Raw genomic sequence first — 20,496 nt, forward strand, 5'->3', positions numbered from 1 at the left:
ATTTCATAAATTTTGATAGGTTGCATTTTCCTTTAATTAAAAAAAATTTTGTTTTGTGGGAGAAGACAGAGTCTCACTCTATCACCCAGGCTGAGTGCAGTGGGGCAATGAAGGCTCACTGCCAACTTGACCTCCCAGGCTCAGGAGATCCCCCAACCTCTCAAGTAGCTGGGACCATGCCACCACACCTGAATAATTTTTGGTTATGTTTTTGGAGACAGGGTTTTGACATGTTGCCCAGGCTGGTCTCAAACTCCTGGGTTCAAGTGATCCACCCACCTTGGCCTCCCAGAGTGCTGGGATTAAAGGCATGAGCCACAGGGCCCAGCCTAGTTAAAAATATTTTTAAATCTGCCTTGGAATTTATTCTTTGCTCTATTTTACACACACACACACACACACACACACACACACACACACGATTATATATATAAATATATGAATTTATATATTTTATTATAGTATATATTTATATAATATATAAAGTACGTATTTTTATATATTTATATATGTATACTTATATATATATATATATATATATATATATATATATATATATATGCTGTTTAATTTTAAATATTTGGGGATACCAGATTTGTTATGGATCTCTAATTTGACTTCCTAGCATATTTTGCATAAAGTGTTCAATAAATGAGTTCTATCAAGTTCACTGATAGTGCTGATGAAGTCTTTTATATTCTTGCTAATTTTCTAACTGTTCTATCAACTATTGAAAGTGGGTAATTAAAAATCTACAATTACTATTGTTAAATAGCCTATTTCTCCTTTGTCAGTTTTTGCTTCATGTATTTTGGTGGTTTCATTAGATATATTTTTATAATTTTCATTTTCTCACATATTGCCCCTTTTGTCATTACAGTATGTCCCTGTCTCTAGTAACATTTCTTGCTTAAACTGCCTGACATTTACCCCAGCTCTCCTATGGTTACTATATGCATGATCTTGCTTTTCTTTCAACCTATTTGTGTCTTTAAATCTAAGGTATATCCATGACTGAACTAACAGCATAGAACTGTCTCTGGCCTTTTTATTTAGGCTAATCATCTCTACCTTTTGAAGAGACAGTACATTCACATTTAATATAATTATTGATATGGCTGGACTTATTAAGTATGCCATTTTGCTATTTTTGTCTTTTTTTTTTTTTTTTTTAACCTCTGCTTCTATCATCTTTTGTGTGAAGTATATTTCAGGGTACCACTTCAATCTTTTTTTTTTTTTTTTTTTGAGAGTGAATCTCACTTTGTCACCCAGGCTGCAGTACAGTGGGGCGATCTGGGCTCACTACAACCTCTGCCTCCCAAGCTCAAATGACTCTCCTGCCTCAGCCTTCCAAGAAGCTGGGATTACAGGTACCCACCACCACACCTGGCTAGTTTTTGTATTTTTAGTAGAGATGGGGTTTCCCCATGTTGGCCAGGCTGGTCTCGAACTCCTGGCCTCAGGTGATCCACCTGCCTCTGCCTCCCAAAGTGCTGGGATCACAGGCCGTGAGCCACCAACCTGGCCTGATTTTTTTTTAAACTATACATATTTTGTTGTTTTCTTAGTGGTTGCTCTAGGCCTCACAACATGCATCTTTACTTATGACAGTTTAATTTAATTCCAGGAAATATAGAAACTTGATCCAATGTATCTGCTATCCACCCCCTCCTATTATTGCCATATATAACTTAGTAATAACAATGGTATAATCCTTGCTCTATATAATCTTATGTCTTTTTTAAAAATTGAGAGGAAAAAAACATAGGCCTATTTACTATTTCCACTGTTCATCATTTCTTCTTACGGATTTGAGTTACCATCTGGTATCACTCCCTTTCAGCTCAAGGAATTTCCTTTAGTACTTTAAGACAGGTCCACTAGCAATAAATTGTCTTTTTAATGTGGGAAGTCTTTATTTTGCCTTCACTTTTGAAGAACAGTTTTGCTGGATATCGAATCTTAACAATTTTGTTTTTCTTTCCACACTTTGAATGTCATCCGATTACTGCCTTCAGGCATCCACTGCTTTTGATGAGAAGTTAGCCACAAAGCCTATTATTTTTCCTTCTTGTTGCTTTCAAGATTTTTTCCTTGTCCTTATCTTTCAACATTTTGACTCTGATGTGTGTTTACCATACTTGGTGTTAATAAACACCAATTATTAGGCTTCTTAAATCTGTAGATTAATGTTTATCATCACATTCAGAAAGTTTTTGCCATTACTTCTAATATTTTCCTGTCCCTTTCTCTCATTCCTCTCCTGTTTCTCATTACATACACACTTGTGTCGCACAGATCTCAGAGATTCTGTTCCTTTTTACTCAATCTTTTTTCTCTGTTCTTCATACTGAATATGTTTTATTCATCTAGCTACAAGTTCATCAATTCTTTCATCACCTCAAACTGGTTGTTGAGTCCCTCCTTAATTTTTCTTTTTTTTTTTTTTTTTTTTTTTTTTGAGACGGAGTTTCGCTCTTGTTAGTCAGGCTGGAGTGCAATGGCGCAATCTCGGCTCACTGCAACCTCCGCCTGGGTTCAGGCAATTCTCTTGCCTCAGCCTCCTGAATTTTTCATTTTAGTTATTAATACTTTTCAACTCCAGTCCAGTGCTTCCATTTTTGTTCTTCTTATAATTTCTCTATTGAAATTCTCTATGCACTGGGTCACTGTCATCATACTTCCTCTTTTAATTCTTTAAAAACTGTTCCCTTTATTTCTTTGGAATATCTATAGCAGCTGCACTCAAGTCTGTGTGTGCTAGATGCAACACGTAGGACCACTCAAGAGTTTCTACTGACTTCTTTTTCTAACTATGGATCAGACTTTGTTTCTTTGCATGTCTTTTAATTTTTGTTGTGATACTGAACATTTAAAACAATGTACTTTTGGCAATTCTGGATTCTGACTTTTCCCCCACTAAGGTTGGTTGTGGTGATGAGTTTCTTTACTAACTTTCCTGCACTAAACCATGAAGGCTGTCTCCTCTGCAGTGTATAGCTTCCTGACGGCTCAGGTTTTTCCCCCGACCTTGTTTTTATTTTAAAGCCTGAATTGCAGGAGCCACCCCTCTAACTGTATAGCTTACTACTCCATTAAAGATTGGTCAGAGGCCGGGCGCAGTGGCTCAAGCCTGTAATCCCAGCACTTTGGGAGGCCGAGGCGGGTGGATCACGAGGTCGAGAGATCGAGACCATCCTGGTCAACATGGTGAAACCCCGTCTCTACTAAAAATACAAAAAAAACTAGCTGGGCCTGGTGGCGCGTGCCTGTAATCCCAGCTACTCAGGAGGCTGAGGCAGGAGAATTGCCTGAGCCCAGGAGGCGGAGGTTGTGGTGAGCCGAGATCGCGCCATTGCACTCCAGCCTGGGTAACAAGAGCGAAACTCCGTCTCAAAAAAAAAAAAAAAAAAATTGGTCAGAGATGGTAATCAAACACCTTGAGCTCTTTCACTACCTGCTGATGCAACTGTGGTCAGGATAAAGGGAGTACTTACACTTCAGGCCTTCAAGTCTGTTCCAGTTTTTACTTTTTGCTGGACTTTCTCACACATCTTTGCATTAACCAGGGATATATGGTGGTTTGGGCTGACATGTTTTTTTTGGGGTTTTTTTGTTTTTGTTTTTTGCAGGGGGCGGGGAGGGGGATGAAGTCTCGCTCTGTTGCCCAGGCTGGAGTGCAGTGGCGTGATCTCGGCTCATTGCAACCTCCACCTCCTGGGCTCAAGAATTCTCCTGCCTCAGCCTCCCCCGTAGCTGGGACTACAGGTGTGTGCCACCATGCTTGGGTAATTTTTTTGTATTTTAGTAGAGAAAGGGTTTCACCGTGTTGCCCAGGCTGGTCTCAAACTCCTGAGCTCAGGCCATCCACCAGCCACAGACTCCCAAAGTGCTAGGATTACAGGCATGAGCCACCTTGCCCAGCCTTTTTTTCCAAGACAGAGACTCATTCTGTCGCCCAGGCAGGAGTGCAGTGACGCGATCTCGGCTCATTGCCACCTCCACCTCCCAGGTTCAAGCAATTCTCCTGTCTCAGTTTCCAGAGTAGCTGGGATTACAGGTATGTGCCACCATGCCCAGCTAATTTTTGTATTTTTAGTAGAGATGAAGTTTCACCATGTTGATCAAGTTTTGAACTCCTGACCTTGGCTCACACGAGTTTCTAATGTGCATAAATATTCCAATCAACCCAGGATATCTGGAGTCCTTATCAAGCCCCTTGAAACTGTCTCACCTATCAGACCTCCTTGTTAAAGCCCTGGCTAGTCTGCTGGCCGACTGTTTATCCTAAACAGAACTGTAACCCCAGAGTAGCAGATTTGCTGGCCCTCCCTGTTTCACTTGCCACCAAGATCATCACATTTAACTGACAATACTCCAAATCATGTAAGCTCCTTCCTGCAGCAGTTATAAAGGTACTTAACTGGTTTTCATGGCCTGCCCCACCCTGCTTGAACTACTGCACTGTCGGGGCTGGGAGAAATAGAACAGGCCCAGGCAACACCACAAAACTCATGCTATTCTTATCCCAAGTCCAGTGATTTTTCATGAATAAATGCTTCTCAATTTGTTGTAAGTCTTTGGTTGTTTTTCACAATTTTGGGAGAGAGAATGTGTTTACTTCCTCAATCACTCCTGTCAGAAATAAATCTCTTCCTCACGTATGTTTTTATAAACCTCTTAAGTGAAAATTCTGATCTCAGTGAAGTCAACCAAACCTATTTTCCTGAACTGAGACCCAAGTGCCATAGCACCCAAACTGCTTAAATACAACTCAATCTCAAAAAATTTTCACTTAGGAGGAAAAAATTCTAGAGGAAGGCAGAAGTATAAACTCATCCTGGGATTACAGAATCGTTTTCAGCTCCAGAAAGCAACAGCCCAAAACTGTAAATAGTAAAGAGTTATTTTCAGTTCTCTCTTACCAAAAGTCATAACTACTGGAGTCTCTAGTGCCTTCCATGTGTATATACAAGTCCCAGAGCCAGTCATGACTAGGGCAAAAGTACACAGAAAATCTCAGACCTTGTCACCAGGTAGGTACTCAAATAGGTCCCAGGCAAAGCGCTACATTGAATGTTACAGCTGGCCTTGGTCACTATGATTAAGTCCATCAGCATGCCTTGATGTCTATTATGAGTGCCCGGCCCTCTGGCCCAAGTCTTAACTCTTAGCCCATCTGGTCATTAGCATTCCAAGACGACAAGATCTGGGTCTTAATGCTTATACCCACAGCCAGTAACTGCGCGGCCTCAATATTTCTCTCTTCTATGTGCCAAATGTCAATCATCATTTAATACCTGGATTCTCACTGCATTTATCAGATCCCCATCCTCTCCCATCTCGGGCCTAGCAAATAATTCCTAATTAATCGATAAATCTATGCCCCTGAGTTTTCCCTGCCTGTTCATTGTCCTGTCTCAAATACCACATTCCACAGTCAGTTTCTACAATCTCCAACCTGCCTGTTTCCTGACTGAAGTGATCGTGTCAGGTAATTTCTCTTTTCTATTTATATTCTCCTTAGAATGCTCCTACAGCTTCTACTGAGTAGTCAATTGACCACAGCCTCTGAAAGGACAAATAGACACCTGATCAATCTGGGCTTATACTCTTTCCTAAGTGTTTACAATTTGAACGCAAATACTTTAATCTGTGTCAAGCATGGGTGCTAGAAGTCTATGACAAGCCAGGGGAGGGGAGAGGCAGCCATTTTCCATCACGGACATAGAAACGAAGAATATCAGCCTAAAGGAAAAGAGAAGTTATCAACCAGAGGTACTAAAAAAGGCAGAAATGAGACTCCACATAGCCAGAGAGAGATGGAAAAGGAATCCTGGTCTTGGTTCTTCATGAAATTCAATTGCGTGCTCTGCCATTGGGTCCCATGAGAAACCCAGTACTTTGGGGCCAGGCAGGGTGGCTCACACCTGTAATCCCAGCACTTTGGGAGGCCAAGGCGGGCCGATCACTTGAGGTCAGGAGTTCGACACCAGCCTGACCAACATGGTGAAACCCTGTCTCTACCAAAAATACAAAAAATTAGCTGGGCGAGGCTGCAGGCATCTACAATCCCAGCTACTTGGGAGGCTGAGGCAGGAGAATCGCTTGAACCAAGGAGGCAGAGAGGACAGTAAGCCCAGATCACACCACTGCCCTCCAGCCTGAGCAACAGAGTGAGATTTCATCTCAAAAAAAAAAAAGACAGTACTTTCTAACAATGTCCTTATTTTAAAACTAGCTGGAGAATGTTTCTGTTCCTTGCCATTAAACTACTCCAGAGAAAGAGAACCACTCAATCTCATAATTAACATTAATTGGATGAAAATGGAAAACGGTATTTAGGGCTTCGTTTACTGCCTCCTAGTTACGCTGGACAACTGAGGGGCCAAATGATGGGACACAGAACAAATCAACAAAAGTCTGCACAAAATCATTTACATGAAGGAAGGACTTTATTTCCTTCTCAATTACACAGAACTTCTCCATTCAACATAACAGAAAAACAATTCCTAAAAAAAAAAAATTTGGTATTAAAAGTCACAAAGAGTTCTGTCAACAGGACTGATCACATAGTAAGTAGAAATCCTATCAACTCTATCAGAGCTATTATTATAAACACCCATGAATACACAGTGAAACACACACATACACAAATGTTGAGATTTTGCTTTAAGTCACAGCAAAACCATCCCCTTTCTGCTTCACATTTAGCACCACTGCACTCAGCCTCCTTCAGCTAGCCTGAGACTATTTTTCTACCTTCGCCTCCTCCTTCCCAACCTCTCAGCCCCATGATTCTGAAGGTATAAATATAAAGGATCTTCCTGGTGAATTAATCCAACATTCAACCATCTTATGAGTGACTGGTGTTCAATTTATTTCTGCCTATGATTAAAAGCTACTTGCAAGTAACTTGTTAAGTGACATTAATACAATTCAATGTTTATAAACTAATGAGATTCTAGTATTCTTCTAAGCCTAGTTGCCAAAATGGGTAGAAAAGTTGCAAAGATCCCTCTGCAAATGCACACGTAAGATCAGATGGAAATCTTACAGTTATTAGAAGAACTCCACTGCCACTGTTAAGAAACTTAGTGGTAGTTTTCAGTTGCTATATTTGCTTTACTCTTCCGTTACAGTTCATTCAGCAGCATCATTTTCAAGTTAGTTTGATACATGTGGTGTATAATGACTGGTATACATTAACAGTATCCTTATTTTGAAATTTTCCAGTAATTAAATCTTGACATACATATGTCATATTTCAAACATGAACTGTACCTCAGTTGCTAAAGCACATCTATCATCTTTACTCCAAATCTATTTGTACCTAATAGTCCATTACCAATGCATTATTATGAACTGGAAAGCAGGAATATGCAGGTTAAGTAGATATTTATGTGCCTAAGTCAGTTAAGGTTAAAAAAAAAAGAAAAAAGCTGGCATCATTGCCATAAGCAAGCAATCAGGTCACATTGTTTACAGCCTAGTGGTCTTCCCCAAATATTGTCTTAATTTTCACAGCCCTATAAATTCTATCCACCACTTTATGGAATCTCATATCCCTTTAACTGACCTTCTTCTTTCACCACTGTTTTAAACAATTCCTTGGCAAAGAAAATCTGTTCTCCTATTTCCATTTTTATTTAAAAAAAAAAAAAGCCCACATCTTAAATAACATTCATAAACAGTCCTTTCTCCATGCCCAAGGAATGGAGTGTCAGACCTCAGAATAGCAAGGAGCCATTAGCCTTTTCCTGAAATCTCTCTGCAAGTAGATTTCTTCTTTTTATCATTTTTAAAGTAGGTTTCAAGTACATCCTTCTCACCCCTACTCTCCAAACTCAGATCCCCTTGCATTAAGGGTCTACTCTATTACTTAAACCTTCAGTCCCTATTACTTTCTACTCCCAATATTCAAAGAAAAGTGAGCAATGGATACCCACTGAGTAAGTCAAGATTTTGAAGCTTGAGGTGCAAGGGAAGGGAGACAGAAAAATAGAATCCCATGTGAATTTGTTGTTTTTGTTGTTGTTGTTTAAGAGATACAGGGTCTCACTATGCTGCCCAGGCTGGTCTTGAACTCTGAAGCTCAAGCAATCCTCCTGCCTCAGCTTCCTGAGGAGCTTGGACTACAGGCCCCAGGTATTTTTAGAGTTTTCATACATGCTCTTAGATTGACCTAAAGGTACAACTCCCTTCTCCAAGATCTTGAGGCCTAGCTGTACCACTTTCAGAAAATCTTGTTCTGAGTTTTGCAAACACGGTTTTTCTTCTATTTTTCAAAGTGCTCTTCACTCTTCGTTTAGGGCCTGTTGCCACCTAATGGACTAAACTGGCATACCCACCAATACTTTAATGCAGGTTCACACCTCTGTGCTTCCAGAACAGACCACTAGATGGAGACTTCAAAACTGATGGAGGAGGAGAGAGCTCTTAAACTTCTCTAGAAAGTTTTTTAGTTGATTTACGACTACACAAAAAAATTAAACTAATGTAGATTCAACAAATAATAGGGAATATGCACAAAATGACAAACTAAGGAAAAACAAAAGTCTTTTGAAGGCCTGGAGTAAAGGTTCATACCGGTAATCCCAGCACTTTGGGAGACTGAGGCAAGCAGACCACTTGAGGCCACGAGTTGCAGATCAGCTTGGTCAACAAAGTGAAACCCCTTCTCTACTAAAAATACAAAAAAATTAGCTGGGTGTAGTGGCACGCACCTGTAGTTCCAGCTACTCAGGAGGCTGAAGCTCAAGAATCACTCAAACCTGGGAGGCAAAGGATGCAGTGAGCCAAGATCACGCCACTGCACTCCAGCCAGAACAAAAGAAAAAAAAAAATCTTTGGAGGCAATACGGAACTAAGGTTAAAACACAGGTTTTGGCTCTTCTACACATAATCACAAAAATCCATTAACAAAACATTACCAAGTTGAATTCAGCAACATTTGAAAATCGTATCACTGACCACATGAGGTCTATTTCAGGATTAAAACGCTAGCTTAAGTTTCAAAATTCAATCAGTGTAATTCACCACATTAAGTCTAAACAGTCTAGATGCAGAATTCATCTGAAAATTTAAATGACTTACAGATTAGTAACTAATTATTAATCTGAAAATACCACTCAAGATTAAAAAAAAAAAAACTCCTAGCAAACTAGGAATAAAATTTTCTCAAGCTGATAAAGGGTATCCACAAACAAACCTATAGCTTCCTGATTTCAAAATTTACAAAGCTACTATAATCAAAATAGTGTGGTACGAACATAATGACAGACACAGATCAATGGAATATAATAGAAAGCCCAGTACTAAACCTTCATATACATGGTCAAATAATTTCTGTCAAGGTTACCAAGATCACTCAATGGAGAAAGGATAGTTACGTGGTACTGATAAAATATCCACATGCAAAAAAATGAATCTGCCCTTAACCATTTTTTTTGAGACACAGTCTTGTTCTGTCACCCAGGCTGGAGTGCAGTGACACAATCTCAGCTCACTATAACCTCCACCTCTGGGATTCAAGCAATTATTCTGCCTCAGCCTCCCAAGTAGCTGGGACTACAGGTGCACACCACCACACCCAGCTAATTTTTGTATTTTTAGTAGAGACGTGGTTTCACCATCTTGGCCAGGCTGGTCTCAACCTCATGATCCCCGTGGCCTCGGCCTCTCAAAGTGCTGGGATTACAGGCAGGAACCACTGCGCCCAGCCTGGCCTTTACACCACACACAAAAATTAACTCAAAATGTATCAGACTTAAACATAAGCCCTAGAACTACAAAACTTTTAGGAAAAAAAAACATGGAGACAACTTCATGACATTAGCTTTGGCAATAGTTTCTTGGATACGATCCAAAACACATAGGCAACAAAACAAAAAATTACTTGATAATATGAAAATGTAAAACTTCTGTGCATCAAAGGACACAACAGAATGAAAAAACAACCTGCAGAATGGATGGAAATATTTGAAAATCATGTATATGTTAAGGGATTAATATACAGAATATAGAAAGAACTCCTACAACTACAACAAAAACCCACAAAGAATCCAATTAAATTGGCAAAAGACCTCAACAAACACTTCTCCAAAGACACACAAATGGTCAATAAGCACATGAAAAGATGCTCAATATCACTTGTCATTAGGGAAATGCAAATCAAAGCCACAATGAGATACTGTCTCATTAGGAGAGCTACTATCAAAAACACAGTAAATAAGTGTTGGCGAGGATGTGGAGAAACTGGAACCCTAGCATACTGCTGGTTAAGAATGTAAAATGGTGCAGCAGCTGCGGGAAATTAGTACAGTGACTCCTCAAAAAGTAAAAACAGAATTACCATAGGGTCCAGCAATTCCACTTCCGGGTATATACCCCAAAGAATTAAAAGTAGGGACTTGAAGAGAGACACCCATGTAAACCCATGTTTATAGCAGCATTAGTCACAATAACCAAAAGGTAAAAGCAACCCAAGCATCCATCAATAGGTGAATGGATCAACAAAATGTGATATATACATACAATGGAATCTTATTCAGCCTCAAAAATGAATGAAATTCTAATACTCTACAACATAAACTTTAAGCACATTATGCTAAAGGAAATAAGCCAGTCATAAAAGGATAAAACTGTATGATTCCACTTAAATGAGGTACCTGGAGTAGACAAATTCATAGAGACAAAAAGTAGAATGGTGGTCACCAGGAACTGGGGAGAATGGGTAATTACTGTTAATGGGTATAGAGCGTCAGTTTTGCAATATGAGAAGAGTTCTGTGGACGGATGTTGGTGGATGGCTGTACAACCAGTGTCAATGTACTTAATGCAACTGATGAGCACATTTAAAAATTGCTAAGATGGTAAATGTTATGTCATGCATATTTTACAATTCAAAAAAAAAAAAGAAAGAAAGAAAAGAAAGGCCAACAGAGTTGGCATCATACTTGATAGCAAAATTGAACTCCTTCCCCCTGAGATTAAGAACAAGGCAAGAACGTCATTCTCACCATTTCTATCTACCTATTGTACTGGAAATCTCAGCCAGTGCAGTAAGAAAAATAAATAAGTCATAAACATCAAAAAGGAGTAAGTGTCTTTATTCACAGATGTACACATAAAAAAATCCCAAGGAATTTATTTTTTTGAAGTTACTACTACTAGCAAACAAATTTAACAATGCCACAAGATACAAACAATATATAAAAATCAACTGCATTTATATATACCAGCAACAATTGGAAAATAAAATTTAAAAATACCATTTACTGTAACAGTAAAAAACAAAATACTTAAGGATAAAAACGTGTAAGATCTCAACACTCAACTACTAAAACCATTAATGAGAAAAAATAAAGGTGACCTAAATATGAAGAAAGATACACTGACTTCATGGATTAGAAGACTCAATATTGGCCAAGCATGGTGGCTCACACATGTAATCCCAGCACTTTGGGAGGCCGAGGCGGGTGGATCACGAGGTCAAGAGATCGAGACCATTCTGGTCAACATGGTGAAACCCCGTCTCTACTAAAAATACAAAAATTAGCTGGGCATGGTGGCATGTGCCTGTAATCCCAGCTACTCGGGAGGCTGAGGCAGAAGAATTGTTTGAACCCAGGAGGTGGAGGTTGCGGTGAGCCAAGATCGCGCCATTGCACTCCAGCCTGGGTAACAAGAGCGAAACTCTGTCTCAAAAAAAAAAAAAAGGAAACTGGCCGCATGTGGTAGTGAGTACCAGTAGTCCCAGCTACTCCAGAGGCTGGGCCAAGAGGATCCCTTGAGGCCAGGAGTTTGAGGCTACAGTGATCTATGATTGTGCCACTGTACTCCAACCTCAGTAACAGAGTGAGACCCAGTCTCTAAAAAAATAAAATTTTTTTTAATTTAAGAGACCCAATATTATTAAGATGACAACTCTTCCAAAATTGATAGAGTCAATGCAATTCAATCAAAATCTCAAGCAGGCTTTTTTGAGAAAGAAAGAAAAAGAAAAGAAAAAAGAGGAGCGGAAAGGAGGAAGGAAGGGAGGAAGGAAGGAAGGAAGGAAGGAAGGAAAGGAAGGAAGGAGAAAAAAAAATTCATCAGCTAATTCTGAAATTTATATGGAAATGAAAAAAAAAAAAAGCTACAATAGCCAAATAATCAAAACAACTTTGACAAAGAAGGATGGAGTTGGAGTTGGAGGACTACTTCTATCTGATTTCAAGATCTATTATCAAGTTATAGTAATCAAGACACTATGGTATTTGTAAAAAGGTAAAAAGATTAGTAGAAGAGAATATAGAGTTCATAAAACAGAACCACAATTATTTTTCAGCAAGAGCATCAAAATACTGAACAAGCAGGTGCAGTGGCTCATGCCTAAAATCCCAACACTTTGGGAGGCCAAGGTAGGAGGATCACTTGAAGCCAGGAGTTTGAGACCAGCCTGACCAACACAGTGAAACTCCATCTCTACCAAAAATTTAAAAATTAGCCTGGCATAGTGGTGCACACCTGTGGTCCCAGCTACTTGGGAGGCTGAGGTGAAAGGATCATTTGGGCCCCAGGAAAAGGAGGCTACAGTGAGCCATGATCATGCCACTGCACTCCAGCCTGGGCAGAGGAGTGAGACCCTGTCTCAAAAAAATAAAATGCAATGAAGAAAGCCTTTTCAACAAATAGTGCCAAACAAATGAATTCTCATATTAAAAAGACTTTGATTCCTAACTCATAATATAGAAAAAAAATGAGATAAATTATAGACATAAATGTAAAAACTAAAATCCTATTGTTTCTAGTAGAAAACATAGCATATCTCTGCAACCTCAGGTTAGGCCAAGATTTGTACAAAGGACACAGAAAATGATAATCATAAAATATTAAAAATTAGTAAATTGGACTTCATAAAAATTTTAAAGTTCTGTTCCTCGCAAAACATGTTAAAAAGTAAAAAGGAGCCATAGACTAGGAGACAATACTTCCACACATATCTGATGTAGTTATATCTAGAATAGCAAACATCTACCACTCAATATTTGAACACACGTAATTTTTTTTTTTGACACCGAATCTCGCTCTGTCACCCAGGCTGCAGTGCAGTGGTACAATCTTGGCTCACTGCAACCTCCGCCTCTCGAGTTCAAGCAATTCTCGTGCCTCAGCCTCCCAAGTAAGCTGGAAATGCAGGCATGTGCCACCACATCCAGCTAATTTTTGTATTAGAGACAGGGGTTTTGCCATGTTGCTTTGCCCACCCTGGTTTCAAACTCCTGGGCTCAAGCAATCCACTAGCCTTGGCCTGTCAAAGTGCTGGGATTACAGGCATGAGCCATCACACCCAGCCACATGAATTTACCAAAAGATTTGAACACTTTTAAGAGATGACACAGGAATGACCGATAAGTACATGAAAAAGTGACCAATATTAATAGTCATCAAGAAATGCAAGTTAAAAGCACATCAATCCTATTACAATGCTCACTAGAATGACTGAAATTTTAAAAACCAGCAACAAATGCTTGCAAAGATGTGGAACTGAAATTCATATACTACTGGAACTAAGATGTATGAACATTTTGGAAATCTGTTTGGAAATTTCATAAAAATTTTAACATACATCTACTATATGACCCAATTCCTGAATGTATAAGAGAAATAAAAACACAGGTCCATAAAAACCTTATACAAGAAATTTTATAGCTGCTTTATTCATAAAAACCAAAAACTAGAAGCAGCCCAGGTATCAACAGGCAAATAGTCTATGGTACAGTGAAAGGAATACTCCTCAACAATAAAAAGGAATGAACTACTAACACCAACAACATGGATGAGTCTCAAACATCATGCTGAAACAAGCGCAAAAGAGCACATACTGTATGACTGTATACACACGACATTTTAAAACAGGCAAAACTTATCTATCATGATGGAAACCAGAAGTTATTGCTTTTTGGGGCAGAGTAGTGGGATGGACTGGGAAAAGCATAAGGGAATTTTCCAAAGGGATGGAAATGTTCTGTATCTTGGTGGAATGAGGATTACCAGGGTGCACACATTTATAAAAATGCTTAAACTTAATACTTTAGATCTATGTGTTTCATTGTATGTAAATCACACCTCAATTTTAAAAAGATAAGCAGGGCTTTGGGATCACACAGGGTTCAGCTCTGCCACTTACCAGCTGTGTGACCTTGGCCAAGTGTTAAACTGTCAGTTTCCTCATCTGTAAAATGGGGAGAACAAGAGTTGAGAATAACCTTCTAGAGCTTCCAGGAAGAATAAATAACTGTTTTAAAATCATTAGCATACAGTAAATACTCATTAAATATTAACAAAAAGAAATCAAAAACCTTTCATCTTATATTTTCACAAAGGATAAACATGCAGGACTAGAGCAGCTGATTACTGAGCAATTCACATATATTATCTCACTTATTTTTTAAAACATTTAACAAGAATTATTACTATTTCAAAGATGAACAAACTGAGCTTCACAGGGTTCCTGTGCTACCCAGCAAGAAAGTAGCAAGGCCAGGATGCAAACTTTCACTCACGTTTTTCCACTGTACCATGTGCCCCTGCATTTCATTAGGGTCACTTTCAGGAGGTATCCCTGAGACTGTCAGGAAGCTCCCTCCATGATCAATAGCGCTGGCTCAAGCCTCAAGCCTGACACTGAAAAGGGGGCAAATTCTGATGACTTTACTAGTGAATGGAAACAGGATTCCAAGTGGAAGCCTGATGATGCTGTAGAAGACTTTGACTTTGTTCTTAGGCTTCCAAGGCAGTTCTGCTACTTGAGGACTCTGATTCCCTTCCTTAGAACAATTTCAAGATAAGAGAATTCTGGCCGTGTGCGGTGGCTCTCACCTTTATTCCCAGCACATTGGGAGGACAAGGTGGGCGGATCACGAGGTCAAGAGATCAAAACCATCCTGGCCAACATGGTAAAACCCTGTGTCTACTAAAAATACAAAAATCAGCTGGGCATGATGGTGCGAGCCTGTAGTCCCAGCTACTAGGGAGCCTGAGGCAGAAGAATCGCTTGAACCCGGGAGGCGATGTTGCAATGAGCCAAAATCGCACCACGGCACTCCAGCCTGGTGACAGAGTGAGACTCCGTCTCAAAAAAAAAAAGAGAATTCTGAATGTAAAATCTGTGCTTTAAGTGGAAGCTAGAACCTATGTCGCTCAATTTGGGAGAATAGCCTTGGAAATTTGGCAGCTAAAATGAAAGAATTTTTTAAATGCATATATTTTTTCTTAATAATGCAATGTCCTTAAAAACAGAAAACTCCGAAAGATACCCTATAATCTCATTTTCCTCAAAACACCACTATTAACAGTGTATCACCTTCCAGACTAAAAATTTGCCTTCTCCTTAAGTTTACAGCATCCCATTGCATGAAAAACCACAATCCATTTATTGAATAACCTATTAAACGTAAATGGCTTGTTTGTTTTTTTAAATTAAAGACAGCGTCTCTCATTCTGTTGCCCAGGCTGGAGTGCAGTGACCCAATCTTGGCTCACTGCAGCCTCCGCCTCCTAGGCTCAAGCAATCCTTCCACCTCAGCCTTCCCAGTAGCTAGGGCGACAACCATATGCCACCAACGCCCAGTTATCCAATATTTTTACTATTTTAAATGCTAGCCAGGCATGCTGGCTCATGCCTGTAATCCCAGCACTTTGGAGGGGGATGAGGCGGGTAGATCACCTGAGGTCAGGAGTTTGAGACCAGCCTGACCAACATGGAGAAAAGCCATCTCTACTAAAAATACAAAATTATCCTGGTGGCACATGCCTGTGATACTAGCTACCTGGGAGGTTGAGGCAGGAGAAACACTTGAAGCCGGGAGGCGGAGGTTGTCAGGGGGCAGAGATCACACCACTGAACTCCAGCCTGGGCAACAAGAACAAAACTCTGTCTCAAAATAAATAAATAAATAAATAAATAAATGCTAAAAAAAAGCATCTGTAAACATACATTTTTCGTGTCAAATATTTAGGATAAATTCCTAGATGTATGAATTGTTAAATCTAAATTTTCTTTTGTGAGGATTGTGGGTAGAGACAGGGTCTCACTCTGTTGCCCAGGCTGGAGTGCAGTAGTGTGATCACAACTCATTGTAGCCTTGACCTCCCAAGCTCAAGTGATTCTCCCACCTCATCCTCCCAAGCAGTGGGGACTACAGGCATGCGCCACCACACCCAGTTAGTTTTTGTATAATTTGTAGAGATGAGGTTTTTCCTTGTTGCCCAGGCTGGTCTCAAACACCTGGGCTCAAGGGATCTACAAAGTGCTGGGATTACAGGAGTGAGCTACCTTGCGTGGCCTGTCATTTTTAATTTTATATTTTTAAATTTTAAACTGCTAAGTCTGTAAAAATAACCTGTATGTTATCTGTTTTGATAGATATTAGATTTTTTTTTCTTTTACTCATCTTTGTATCGGTTCTTTGGGATACAGATTACATTTTTTAAGAGTTCCCATTTTCCCACACTCTCATCATCCCTGAAAATTATAATTATTTAATGTAGGAGCTGCAAACTCAAATGCCTACAGAGTATTAGCAGGAAACATAAATGGGTAAAGGAGGCCACCAAGGTTGTGTGAAAACCTGAGAGCATATGCTCATTTAAAGAAGGCAGCAGGCCAAGCACAGTGGCTCACGCCTGTAATCCCAGCACTCTGGGAAGCTGAGGTGAGCAGACTGCTTGAGCCCAGGAGTTGAAGACCAGCCTGAGCAACATGGTGAAACCCTATCTCAACAAAAAATACAAAAATTAGTCTGGCATGGTACTGCATGCCTGTAGTCCCAACTACTCGGGAGACTCAGGTGGGATGGACTGCTCAAGCCCAGGAGGTCGAGACTGCAGTGAGCCATGATGGCACTCCAGTCCGGGTGAAAAGGCAAGACCCTGTGTCCAATCAATCAATCAATCAATATAAAGAAGGCAGCCACTACTCTGTTCCAGCCAGTCGATGCCACATAGAAATCTGAGCTCAGTGTTAGATATTACAATTTATCAAGAAAGCCAGAAATCTGAAGTTGTTTGAAACTCTTGCACGTTTGGGTTTTTTTTTTTTTTTTTTTGAGAAAGAGTTTCGCTCTTGCAGCGCACACTGGAATGCAATGGCACAATACCAGCTCACTGCAGCCTCCACCTCCCGGGTTCAAGCAATTCGTCGGCCTCCCTCAGCCTCCCCGAGTAGCTGGCATTACAAGCATACACCACCATGCCCAGCTAATTATATATTTTTAGTAGAGACAAGATTTCACCATGTTGGTCAGGCTGGTCTCAAACTCCTGACCTCACGTGCTCCACCCGCCTTGGCTTCCCAAAGTGCTGGAAGTACAGGCGTCAGCTACCACACCAGCCATCTTTAATGTTTTAAGTGTTGACAATGTGCTTTTATTTAAATATCCTGGAAGTCAAACAAAATACATTTATAGGCCAGGCCGGACTACACTTAGGATGTGGAATTTTGTACTAACAGATGAAAAAGATCTTACGTGGTATTTTCACTTTGAATCTTATTCCATAATTTTAATTTTTCTTATGCTTACCAACAAAGCACATTCAATTTCGGTTCACAGTGACTGTCAGCTCTCTTCAAAGAAAGAGGCTTTTCTTTCAGATCATATTTATGACAAATACTGGACCAAAATAAAACAAAAACAAAGTAACTTCAGGTAAAGAGGCAAAGAGTGGTCCCGGTTGACCAAAGAATACCCAGAAAAGGCCTCATTTGGAACTGAGGTGTTTTAGTCTCAGCATGCTTAGAATATATCAGATATTTAAAGAAAATACAAATTTGTAAAATTACATACATCTTTGAAGACAGTGTCTTTAATCTAGGATATCCCCCCACTACTGACATATTTGCCTAACACAAAGTTTTCTCTTTGGCAAGTGATCAAAAAAGGAAAAGTTTTCCCATGTACTCCTTGTTATCAAATACTGAATTTAAGCAAACCCCTTCAGCTTTTTTTTAAATAAAATAAACATTTATTTAAAAGTCTTTGCCTCATCTGAAAATGCTACTACAATACTGCTCCCATGGAAAGAATACTTGCAGAATCTATCTAGCCTCAGAACTTCTTCTCATTCCTTCTTAGTCATCCATTAAAATCTCCAGACTTAAATGTTCAAGCATTTCCTTCACCCATCAGAGATAGTGGCAGACATCCATGACTACCCAAGGACCCAACAACGGCCTTTGAATGCAACTATCTTTTCATCAATTGTAAACAAGTGCTAAACTCTTTGGCTCCATTGGGAGTCCCTACCAAGTGAGTATAAACTCTGAAATAGGGGCAGAGGTCAAGGGGATGAGAGTTCAGCCTAAGCTCTGGATCTCATACCACCCTTACCCTGATCAAAAGAATCCTTATCAGAAGGCAACTCCTCAGCAAAAGGTCACATTCAGAAGACTTGATCTAGTAACGATGCCACAGAATCAACTGAAGCTTTGGAAGCAGGCACTCAGAATTGTTATGAATGTGACATAGCAAAATCACTAACAATGTTATAGCAGAAAAGGGACATAAAGGGAGAAAACAAGGGAGATTTGTGAACTATCTTAACTTGCTTCAGGAAAGAACTTACTTGAAAAATAGTGGAATAATCCTAAATCTAAGTCACAGAAGACATCTCTGGGAACCTACTCCACAATGAATCATTCTACTTTGTATCCAAAACCATCCCAACGCATGCAGAAGAGGCCCAAATGACATTTCAAAAATAGCCTTCATTCTTTTGTACACAAAAAGCCTCACTATATTTAAGTCATTGCACTGCCTTAAAGTCTTCCACCATTAGCACTTGAGATTTGTCACAATCAAGAGCGCTAGAGACAGAATAGAAATTAATTATTTAATAACGCAGGGGCTCTGAAATCTCAGATAGGTACTTCACTAAGTACTAGGGGGTGAGTCATTTAATCTCTTCAGCCCTCATAGTTCTCATCTGTAAGATGGGGTTTGTATCTTTTGAAACAAGTCTTATGAATGCTTAATAAAAAATGCATATGAAACACTCTATGCATAACAAATATGAGCCATCCTTACTATGATGTGGTAAAAGCCACATCTGCCTTCCTGACTAAACCAGAGTCCTTTCTAGGTACTGTGTCTCAGCTTGGCACCCAAAGAAGGGAAGGAGAAAAGAGTAACTGTTAAATGAACTAGGTATTACCAAGTCAAACTTAAAATCAGATCATATCATATGATATAATCCTTCTAACACTTACTGAATACATGCTAAGTACTTGGCACATAAGAAATATCCAGTAAATGACAATTTCCCTTTTTTTTTTTTTTTTTTTAAAACCTTCATCTGTAATATTCAATCTCAAGTACATTCTCTGCAGACAACACTTGGGCTTATATGAACTACTTTCTGAGACCAAAAATTGTGACATATAGTTTGACAACTAGGAATGAACCCATTGTAACATGTGACAGAATACTGGAATTTCAGATAAAATCTATAAGTAATCTATGGGTACTCTAGCTGAGATGTCACTTCTCTTTTGTAGGTTAAAGAATCCATAAAAAAATCTCTTTGGGATCCCAAAACACATGACAGTTGAATGCAAAGCCAGAGCAAGTTTACGGTGTCAGGCTTTCTTTTTATCTTTCCTTCTACCTTGATTTTTTCATCTTGCCTGTTCATCCCACCAACACACGTAGATCTCTCCTCGGTGGGCATCTACCAATATGGAAAGATATACCAAAAATTAATTTAACTTACTATTTTTTAAGACAGGGTCTCACCAGTCTAGAATGCAGTGATGCAATCTCTCAGCTCACTGTAGCCTCAATCTCAAAGGCCTCAGGTGATCCGCCCACCTCAACCTCCCAAGTAACTGGGACTACAGGTTCATGCCACAAGACCTGGCTAATTTTTTGTATTTTTTCTGTAGAGTCGGGGTTTCATCACATTGCCCAGGCTGGTCTCAAACTCCTAGGCTCAAGATAATTTGCCCACCTCAGCCTCCCAAAGTGCTAGGATTACAGGTGTGAGCCACCATGCCCAGCACTTAATTTAACTTTCAAGTCTCTTTTAAAATACTCATACAAATATATATGCATACAAACTATATTATACTAATATATACTATATATTAATATATATTTATTATACATATTTTATATATGCTGTATCATTTATATAGGTCCTTGATCAGTAGGATATACTTTATTTTTTAAAGTCTAAGTAAACAGAAATCCATGGTTAATAGTCAGATTTTAAATTTTACAAACTTTTTCTTCATTATGCTTTCTGTAAGACCTTGCTATTGACAAAAAATAAAGTGTATAATTCAAGTATCTGTTTCACATAAGCCGAAGGTTAACCTGTTCAGTCTCCTAAGAGGTTAAATGTGTTGGCACATGGTCATTTGGGAGGTTACCTGCTGCTGGCTGGGGGAAGGGGACCAAAACACCCTAACAGTCACCCAGATGGTAAAGAAGTCCCAACCAAAATGGT

General features: G+C 39.4%; 1 protein-coding gene across 5 annotated transcripts in view; it reads right to left on the reverse strand.

The window, feature by feature from the left end:
• Window positions 1-20,496, reverse strand: part of NR6A1 (nuclear receptor subfamily 6 group A member 1) — a 239,017-nt gene that overhangs the window by 177,669 nt on the left and 40,852 nt on the right. For 3 of the 5 annotated variants that reach the window (XM_074395325.1, XM_074395324.1, XM_074395326.1), the window contains exon 3: window positions 14,177-14,221. The exons of the other annotated variants lie outside the window; for them this stretch is intronic. In XM_074395325.1, the coding sequence (XP_074251426.1) occupies window positions 14,177-14,221 (45 nt within the window). The remainder of the gene's footprint in view (window positions 1-14,176; window positions 14,222-20,496) is intronic. 5 annotated transcript variants of the gene reach the window in all.

The sequence above is a fragment of the Saimiri boliviensis genome, chromosome 2, assembly GCF_048565385.1.
Source record: "Saimiri boliviensis isolate mSaiBol1 chromosome 2, mSaiBol1.pri, whole genome shotgun sequence".
In the NCBI taxonomy this organism is placed as follows: Eukaryota; Metazoa; Chordata; class Mammalia; order Primates; family Cebidae; genus Saimiri; species Saimiri boliviensis.